Below are 11,121 nucleotides of genomic sequence, written 5' to 3'. Positions count from 1 at the left end.
AATTTATCAAGTTGTCATTTGTCTATTTTTAATCATGAATTTTGGAGCCAAGGAAAATTTTCTGAAAGAACTTATCTCAGACTGTTAAAGAAAACATACCGTTTACGTTTACAAGGGTGACCATTGACCATTGACCATTGAGAAGCAGGTTCAAACAAATGGTGCTAGGTGAAGTAGGTACAAGCTTAGGTTTTAGAATATCGCAGAGTCAATGTTTGAAGACAAAATTCACGCTTGACACTTCGGCACTATTCAGTTTTCAACTCTTATATTTATTCTGTTTTTTATTCTCATAGCAAACCTGTGGTATTATTTGTATGACGAATCGGTATGGACGTTGCTGATACCATAAAGTGACCAAAATTGAAATTTTAGTAAAATGAACAAGGTTATGTCTATGATACATATGATATGAAATATTCTGATGATGTTTTGTTTTTAATTCAAAATTCAAATTAGTTTATTTGTTTTTACGATTTTTCTTAATATTTATATTTTACTGCGATAATATTTATGCAATGCTGGTAAGTTCCCATTAGCGTGCGATGATACAGTGTATTACAAGACCTACATGTGAAATTTAGACTTTGGCTAGTATTAACAAAACATCTTTAGATGCGGAAGAATGAAATAATAAAATTACACGGCCAACGGAATGACATTCTTGAGGCGAATTTACCAGCAGGATATCGTAAATGTAATGTAATTCTATCTAACGGGTGATCTAACGGAATATCTGAAACAACAAAGCTAAGCGTACCTCTGATTACTATGCGTGGGTTCGCAGGTCCGAACCCCATGCGACGTGAAATTTGCAACACGATTGCTGGACTCCTTGTCACCGTAAGCTGATTCACGTAACCGCTGGTCGGTTATGGCTTCATCCACCATCGAGTCCATGCATCTGAAAACAAATAACTGGTTCGTTCGTCGTATGAATAAATGGTATTATCGGCTTTCTTCGCCCCCGGGATAAACATGTAAATCCTATCTTATTCTTTTGATAACCAAAAAGCAAATTTGATTTCTTTTTCTTTCAGTTATGAAAATAGCGCATAAAATATTCATAAATCGTGTGAGGAATATGAATTCGGATAATTTGTCTTTTTGTCGGTGGTGGACGCATATATATTATGAACGGGTTTATTAAACAGATACATACCCAAGCCCAATTCGAATATAAAAACCCAATGCCTGCTGGAAACAAAATGGATAAATCTAGCATCCGTGAGTGATTTATTTTCATCTCCACCGCAGGGGCTTGTCAATATTATGAATTATTACTTGTCAAGTGAGGAAATATCGGAATTACCAAAATCCAACGACATACGACTAGCCTGAAGTGAGTATACTTGATTTATTAGTACATTACATTTTCCAAAATCACAGAAGTTAGCAGGACAGTATCAATTCATGATATTCCAACTTAGGAACAAGTATTGAAACATTAAACATGACAAGGCAACACGCCTTGGGGATCAGTCAGGCAAAAGTAATTCCCTAAAATCACAGTTGAATAAAGCATATGTTAGAATGCTCGAGAGCAAATATAATCGGAGATTTTTGTTATCTACCGATTTGAGATTCGTTTAGATTAAACATTTTAATAATATTCTTCTATTGTCTCAGTCGGAGGATATCAACATTTAGACAAATGTATTTCAAGCCTTGTACGTAGTTTGAAACAGTGGTCGGTAACCATCGGGAAGCAGTACAATATCACACCGTTAGAGGCAATATGACCATGATATTTGCTTATTTGAACACGTATGATGAAATGATATAGTTTCACGCAAAATAATAGTCAACAAAGAAAATTTATCGTTAATCAATATCGAACATTAGAATCCGCTTGCGTATCCAGTTGAGTTGACTCGTCAAGATAGATAAAAGAAGTGTTTTGAAGGGGCTATGCGCGTGCGCAAATAAATTTAAATTCAAACTGGCCCGCTGATTGCCGACGCCTGGTTTGAAATAATCTATCGGTACTATACTTTCTGGAACCAGCTTCTAACCCGTATACTTATCAACGACGTGTGTATTACTCGATAAAAAGTCGGCCTGAGATAGCAATGCTGTCTTATCATTTCTATCTAGGAAATAACAACAAGTTTTAATTCACTACGGAATGTAATTCCACATGTATAATGAATTTTTCAGACGATTTTTTTCCCAATTTTTCGCGATTTTTATAATGTGTTTCTACTTTTTCGAAGTTGGAATCATCCAGATTGAACCTTTTATATTCAATATCGAATAGTTCAACCAATTGGTCATTGAACGACTGAATGCTTGTTATTTTTTGGAATATCCTTATTAGGTCCTGCAAGACGTCACCTGTCCCATTGGGGCACGTGGAACAAGTGGGACACGTATGAAAAGTGGGACAACTGGGACACGTGGAAAAAGTGAGAATCGTGGGACGATTGGGACAAGTGAGATAAGTAGGACACGTGGGACAAGTAGGACACGTGGAACGTGATGTCCTTCTATAGAGATAACAGCAATTTATTACTACTAAAAATTTCAAAGCATATGTTTCAGTAGTTAAGATAAATGCGATTTTATTCCAACAACAACAAATGGAAAAAATATCGAGAATACTAACAACATTAACAAAAATGTAAAAAATGATCCATAGGTTCATATCGTGTCCAATAATATATAACAGATAAGAAAATAAATGGTAGAGAACAAGATTGCACTGACATAATTACAAAGAATGTATGGTTTGAATATCAAAATTGTTCTTTGAGGTTGAGTTAACGGATAACCTAAGATCGACACCTACTTGTTATAAAATTTGAACCATTGCCTCCAATTTGCAACAATCACAACGATTTGAATTAATAGTATCATAGCAATATTCTGATTATGAAAACGTATTGTACGTATATATGAGTTTTGATAACCCCCTTTTCATGTGTCACAACAACACTGTTCTGCAATGACGTGCCCTATTTCAAATGTTACAATAATAATATTTTACGAATGACATATCAGGTAATTAAGGTCTGATTCCCTGTACGTCATTTTGAGATTTACGGCTACGCATTGTATTTCCAAAGCTAAATAAAATTATACATGTAAAAACGCGGGAGAGAGTAAGTGATAGATGGCAGCAGATAGCGAAGGAGTGAATACTTGAAACAGTACAATTCAAGACTTCCCATGAAATATCTGGGCGTAGGGACAGCCACAAATTAAAGTTTTCCAGAAAAAGCTTATAGCCTATTGATGAAAAATAGGTCTTATATAGTTGTATATAATGGTGACTCCTTTTTCGATTCAATGCCCTATCGAAGTTTGTCTGTATTGATAGACATTCGAAACGTTTGCTAAACTATCGTTCGTTTCCTACCCGTCTTGCATTTATAACTGATATCAAGAACAATCAACCTGATAAGCACAGTATTATATTTCTGCAACATGCTGTACAGTGTACATGTTTTGTATAATACTGAGAGTAATCAACCTCAAATATTTATAAATAAACGGTTCATGCAACGTGTATGGAACGCTTTTCAGGCAAGTTTACTGTTGAGTGAAAGTGTTGCTTCAGAAAATTCGCCGCAGGAAATTCGCCGCATAGAAAAATTCGCGCACGATGAATCGCCGCAAGAGCATTTTGCGTAAAACAAGTATTTTTGATAGCATGAAAAATCACAGTCAGAGCAATTTACTGTAAAACAAGTATTTGTGATATAAAAAAAGAGTTAGGTTTATAGGGTCACGGTATGCTCTTAAAAACAACGAATCTTTTTTAAATAAAAAGGACTTCAAAAACCTAGCTGTTTTTATCACAAATACTTGTTTTACAGCAAATTGCTCGTGCGGCAATTTTTATCATGTAGAGTAAAGCTCGCACTGTTAAGCATTGAGATTTTAAGTTCATCTATTTTTGTGTTTCCCATCTCTCTTCTAGCAGCGCCCACATTAAACTCAGTGACTATACCAAAACGCTCCCCTCAATAAAAAAGTTCAAACAAGTTTATTTTCCTTCTGTATTAGGATAAGGCGAATAAGCTTAGCACAATTAGTGCAACGCCATCAGCTTGTTGAGATTCGACTTTTTTTTAGCCAGAAACAACCACGAATCTCCTCGTCTGACTATGTTACTGCGAATTATCATGCTATCTATAAGTGCATTCATGCATGTTTGTTCTGCCTGATCGTTTTCCATGAAACATCGTCTTGTTTTATATATTGTCTTTTTCTGATTTTAGGAAATTTTGTATGATACAGGTTTTCAACACGTTGCATATATAAAAACTTTGTCAGGCCTAGTATTTCGATGATACGTTTCTAGATTCGTTGTGATAAATTTGGACAAAATATTTTCTTCTCTCACGAATAATTATCGTTTGTAGAGTTCGAACGAGATATTTCGTAAACGAACGTTATTGTGCCTGCTGTAATGTACAGAAACGTAAATCTGATATGAATTTTGTATTTGTAAGTACTTTCGCGCAGTTCTCATTTGATTGCAGCGATTTTACAACTTTTGGTTTTAAGGATTTCTGACTTAATGAATTCGTTTACACAAAGACTTCCCATTTACAGAATTATGACATTACATTTTGTGAACGAGCGGTAGTTTTTTTTTTTTCATAAACTACTAAATATACCTTACCTGTTAATTTGTCGTATAATCATATTTAAGAACTTCAAATATTCGAAAGAAGGTAGAATGTTCTATATGCTAAGAAATATGATTTTCACTACTAGTAACGCACTGTCCCAAGATGATAAATTTCAAAACGTTTTCGTAATAAATGAAAGTAATAGCTTTATAGCGACAACAACGATCTTTCACCGCTGAAAATTTTAAGCTATTGGTCCAGTAGTTAAAAGAAATGCTATTTTATTCCAACTACAAAGAGAAGAATAACAACAATACCAACGATGTAACAAAATGATCCATTACTTGTCCAAGAATATATAACAGATAAGAAAATTAATGGTAGAGCACTAATAGGATTGCACTGACACAATTACTAAAAAGATATGGTTTGAATTTTGAAATTATTATTTGAGATTAAGGTAACGGATAACGTAAGATCTAAACGTACTTGTTTAATAAAATTTGAATCAGTGCCTACAATTTGTGACAATCAGAATGTCAGAATTAGTATTATCACAGGCAAAATGGTTCATGTTTAACCATTTGAATATAAAAATAAAAGAATTAAGTCTCCGCGTTACTTATAGCAAACCCCTGGTGTTATTTGAATGGCGAATAGTTAGGGACGTTGCTTAGCATAGAGTGCACAAAGTGAAAAATTTAAGTAAAGTAAAACCGGTTAAGGAAATGATACATATGATGTGAAATAATTTGACGATGTTTTGTTTTTGTTTCAAAGGCAAATTAAATTTTTTTTTTCAAGATTTTCCTATTTTACTGCGATAATATTTATGTAATGTTAGTAAGTTCCCATTATTGTGCGATTGTACAGTGTACTACAACACCTACATATAGGGTCAGATACTGGCTAGTATTAACAAAACATCCTTAAATTAAAAGAGCAAGTTATTGAATGAAATTAAACAACACGACCAATGGAATTAATTATAATGACATTCTTGAGGCGAATTTACTAGCAGGAAATTGTAATTTTATCTAACGGTTGATAATCTCAGAATACCTAGAAGTTCATAATGTTCAAGATGAAAACCAAGGGGTTAACTTACTTGTTTGTTTGTTTTCAGTAATGAAAATGGCATATACAGTGACATTTTCATAAATAATGTAAAGATTATGAATTCTAATAGTGTTTTCCTTTTTCTGTTAGTCAAGTGACGCGTATATATCACAAACGGGTTTGAAGATATTTCATCTTGGGAAAAAGTATTGAGACATGGCAACACGCCTTGGGGATCGGCCAGACAAAAAGAATTCCCTAAATCACAGTTGATGAGAAAAATATCATAGAAAGCTCGAGAGCAAATTTTTGTTTTAAATATTTTATACATTGAACAACAGCTACATGCACTCCAAAGAAGTTGAATATTGAGCAGTTTCTGCCAAGAAATTGCTGACTAAACGTATTGTTATGATAACCAACTGCAATAAAAACATCACCTTTAACACAATAACATTGTTTTGTGAGTGATATTTAGTGATATTGAAAATCAATATTGGTGTTATAGGATTATGTACGTAAGATCTACAACATACGTATTCACGCAACTAATAACAACTCTGCTACAAACGCCTACATTTTGACTCTTTATTCAGATAAATTTGCTGAAAGCGCAATCCTAGTTCACACCAATAGAATCAATTTTAAGCCGCCATTGGTCTTTAAATATATTGAAATATACCTATACTTAAAACTTGCATCAAAGAGAAAAAGGCCAGTAGCATGATTCGAGAATGAGACTAAAGTCATATTACTCTTGCACGTTGGCAAAAATATTAGAACATGTCAACATTGCACTGGAAATCAGCTAGCTGATAAGAAAATATTTTTTTTAAAGCTCGGGTAGTGCAAAATATCAGTTTTTTTTTATTTCTTTATATATGGAGCATTTCCTATCAAAAAATAGCGGACAAAAGGTATTGTTATGGTAATCAACTGCAATGAAATCATTATCTCAGTGTTTTTTATCATCTGCAGTTCCGGTAAACGTATGAAATCATCATCTTTGTGTTTACTATCATCTGCAGTTTCGATACTTCAATATTTCAAAACACAATAACATTATTTTGTGAGTGATGTTTGAGAGAATCGAAGATCAATATTTATGGATAGGATTATGCGCGTTAGAGTAACAGCTTCTGTTTTTACGCAACTAATAACATTTCCGCTGCAAACGCCTCAATTGTGAAGCGTTTAAAAAAATTCAAAATATTTTTTGATAAGTTTGATGAAAGCACGGTTGAAAACTACTTGTAACAAAGAGAAAAATAAAATGTTTAATGGGAATTAACGTCTAGTCTAACGGTAGCACATATTAAAATACTTTTAGGGCCAGAATCAAAGAATATATATTATCTATATCTGATATAAAACAAGTTAAGTAACATTTGCCCACGGGAAATACTACACAAGCATCAATTGGAAATAAAACTTTCATGCTGCAGCCAATACCTTCGTTATCCATTATACTAATTAGCCTAATTCACTCACTTTACTACTTAATCGTTTACACATCAGGTTCGAATGTAACATTTAAGTTTAGGAATGCATGAAAGTTGGCATTAGTTCACTACATAGTTTACATGTTTAGATGCCAGTTGTAACAGATGATTGCAATTTGTAATATTTTGCATGATCCTGAGCAAATTGAGATTTTCCTATTTTGACACGACAATATTATACCGAACGTCAATTACGTAGGCTTTAATTACGCATTTCATAATAAACACAATAGCTCTTTCACGCAGCTTGCAGGCCAATGTATGAATATTAAATAGTGCACAGAACGAAACCTCTAAGCATTACACATAAAGGGGTCATGTAACGTGCTTGACACTGTCCCACGTTTGACTGCTTGTAATTTTATTACTGAATAAAATGGGAAACCCCAGCAATTGTGCTACTGAATGAAATGGGAACCTAATCGGAAATTGGTCATACTGCGTCAAGTTATACATAAGACGCTGCATACGGTATTTCAAAGAAATAATAGATTTGATTTTGGGCTAGTTGAATTGTTTCCTTGAACTCAGCATGCGAAACCAAATGAATTTCAAGCTTAGTTCGTTTGCCATTAGTTTCATAATGCTGTTGTTAATAGTCGATTTGGTTTGATGTTCAGGATCAAAGTTGTTTTTGTTATAAACTGTTATAATGTTATTCTATAGTGGAGTAGATTAGTACATAGCTCTATAGTACAAGGGTGTGCCACCTTTAATACAGTAGAGCCACATTCAGATAACTGGGAGCAATCACGAGCCGCACTTTTTTACCACAAGCTTTCAAGTGGTTGCAGGCACAAAAATGTTGGGTATTTATCTTTTGACATTCGTTGTTCGCTTCGCACAAGCTAGCTGTTAGCGCATTGTAACGTCATACAATTGGATAGGTATAGGCTTTGCAACGCAAAGAGATTGAGATAACTCGCGTGAATCAGATTAAACGGAATTAGAATTTCGTTAAGCGGGACGCACACAACTCAAAATTGCCACGTCTCTACTGGCTGCACAATTATACCTTGTGGGACGCATTTGGCCCGCGGGCCGCAGGTTGCACAGCCTTGCTATAGGATAGCTTAGCCTTAGAATACTGGATTTTTCTGGGAGCCATATGCCATCATCAAAAGAGCCATCCATGGCTCGCGAGCCATGGGTTCCGGACCCCTATGTTAATATATGTTGCATGAGTCAGTTCTTTTATTATTTCGAATACTTTTTCTTTTTCATACATGAGACACAACTAAGCTTTAATATAAAGTAGAGTAGGACAATGACATTTGGAATACGGTGTCTCTTTCATACGTTAAAAATAATAAATTGTTAAATACGTAGAATGAGCCAGGTTTAATCAAATTCTCAATACTTTATTAATTACTAATCTGTCAAGTCAATTTTTTGCTATTTTGCAAAAAAGTTGCTCAAAGGAAGATAACGTACGCTTACGCAGAAGTTAAAAATATTGACATTTCGGCAAGTACAAAACAGATCACAGCGATGTGTAAAGCTACTGAATGCACACAGAATCATGGTGGTGCATTAAGCGCCAATAAATATCAGCTGGCATCAGTTCAAGCTAATTTGATGAAGATCTAGGTATTCAATTCTGTATAACTGAAATTATGAAAAAGCGAGGCATGATAGATTTATGTGTTTTTGTCGTCTAAATGAGCCACATCTCTTGGCATTTGCAATACCGTTACTTTGTCATATATCAGTTATATCAGACTGTTGAAAATTTCAATAATGTGCCTTCTTTATATATTATGAATCACTTATCTGTTTAATAGGTTGTATAAGAGTATAAAAGAACTTTAGATATTTAAAGGCAGATGAGATGATCTATACGCTAGCAGTGGTTTTAAAACGGGAATCCACGGCACTTTTAGGTTCCGTCAGTACATTACAGCGTTTTCGCAAGTTTACATTTAAATCCGAGAGTGTATTGTTTCAATATAATACCTGTTATATTAGGTTTGAAACTATTATTAAACTTGCAAACGTTAATATTCAAGATAATTTTGTTTTGCCAGTATTAGGTTTATTTTCATTTATACTTATAGTTCATACAATTGAGACAACAAAAGACAATCAACCTATTGTACAGAGGTTTATCGAACGTCCTGATTGTTTCGTTGGGTAACGCTCCACTAAAAAGGATGGAAACCACAAAGCTATGGAGAATTATTTTTAGCAACTGTTTGATTCTACTCTTTTTTCCTGTCCATGCAATGACGCAAAGTAAGTAACAGATTCTCAAGTTTAAATTCCTATTAAGTTTTCAAATGTATAACTAGGCCTGGCCAATATGAATCGAATCGAATTGCCGTCGATTTTTTAAGCGAAATGTTGAGGTGTTCCGCTCAAATATTTTATTGATGCCTTAGTTTTAACACGAAATGCTGACTCTTTGTTGGGTGAGTCAATGATGAAACAGCTTTCTTATTGTGTGCGACAATCAACCGAATTAATTGAGTTATGTTTAATTAATTATGTTGTCAGTAATTTGTGTGCCTGGAATACCCATTACAGTGAAAAAACACATACAATTACATATTGGATTCGATTTGAATAAAATATTCGATTCTGAAGTCATCGGGTAGTTGTAAATGTCCATATCTAATTACAACTAAATATAGCAGCTCGTAACACTGATGATAAGGATGAAAAGTTGCAAAGTGGAGTTTCTAATGTCTTGCCTTAAAATTTAGATGCGAACAACATTATTCTTTACCAAGACATGGAACTGTATTTTAATCATATGACTTTGAAAACTCACGCCGAGAGTAAGAAAATGTGCGAAGAAAGAGGGTCGGAGTTAGTTATAATAAAAGACTCACAAATGAACGACGCCATTGTACGAGAGCTCGATAGAGTGTAAGTATTAAATAAGGCTTCAGCTATGTCCTAACTCTATGAGATAAAAACCATGCACCAAGCAACAAACAGCCTGGTTGTTGACGTTCAGTCTTTAAAAATGTATCAAAAAAAAATTATAAAACCTTTCTCAAAGCAAGTCTAGCTACTCAATGATCAAGATTCACGAGATATCAACTCGATGTGGGAAGTTTGCCTATTGAGTGGGAAATTCGGATATTATATATAAAGGGAGGTCTTGTAATAAAGGCACTGATGTTCAACATTGCTCAAAATGGCAAACTACTGATTTTCGTAGCCTTGTTGGCTTTAGTACCATTCCAACTACGCCACTGTTATCACTGAGCAATGACTGATCAGAATCATCTTATCATAGAGTATAAAGTAAGGTATTTTGATAACAGTGTTCTGTTTTGTTTGTTCTTTTGAAATTAGTCAAATGATAATCAGGAACGAAAATCCACATTCGAATATCAAAATTATTTGTTTATCTTGGACTGATTACTGCAAAAAAACATTGAAGTAATTTCTAAATACAATTTTTATTATTATTTAAAACTTTAAAGCTTCGCTGAAGTTTGATTTCAAAGAAAATTTTATTAAACCCCCGAATTTGGCGGAAATCTTCAGTCTACTACAGTCATGATAAATATTTAGATCTGTTGTTGTTGTATTTGTCATTACATTCAAATTAAGCGGAAAAGCTACTTACATCATTCAAATTTACGACAATATTTTCAATCATTTAAAAAAAAATTACTGCAACCGAGCAAACTTAAAAAGGCAAGAAGGGAAAAATATTTAGTCGCCCGCCTAGGGCACTTAAAATGAAAAAGCTAAAAAAAATAGTGATCAGAAGTGTTTGTAAATACGATTTGACACCAAATATTTTAAGTCAACTCTGCCGTAGCAAAGTTGAACGCAAGAACATTCCAAAATCTAGATTTTTAAATATAGGTATTTAAAATACTGAATCTCGTACCAGAATGAGCCATTTGTCAACATATCACAATAACCGAATACATGTGTAACAATAACGGGACTAGACTCGAATTCATTAATACAATGAATATTTACAACCTGATTTAAGTCTAAATAGACATTAA

The 11,121-nt window shown here is 33.8% G+C and overlaps 1 protein-coding gene across 1 annotated transcript in view; it reads left to right on the top strand.

Moving 5' to 3' along the window:
• The first annotated feature begins 9,178 nt into the window (after positions 1-9,178).
• LOC120336018 (uncharacterized) overlaps positions 9,179-11,121 on the top strand; it is a 26,657-nt gene continuing 24,714 nt past the window's right edge. The window contains exons 1-2 of the mRNA XM_078120489.1: positions 9,179-9,379; positions 9,850-10,015. Of these exons, the coding sequence (XP_077976615.1) occupies positions 9,298-9,379; positions 9,850-10,015 (248 nt within the window). The 5' untranslated portion in view covers positions 9,179-9,297. The remainder of the gene's footprint in view (positions 9,380-9,849; positions 10,016-11,121) is intronic.

This window comes from Styela clava, chromosome 2, assembly GCF_964204865.1.
Source record: "Styela clava chromosome 2, kaStyClav1.hap1.2, whole genome shotgun sequence".
NCBI classification, from domain to species: Eukaryota; Metazoa; Chordata; class Ascidiacea; order Stolidobranchia; family Styelidae; genus Styela; species Styela clava.
This window is presented reverse-complemented; position numbering and strand designations above follow the sequence as displayed.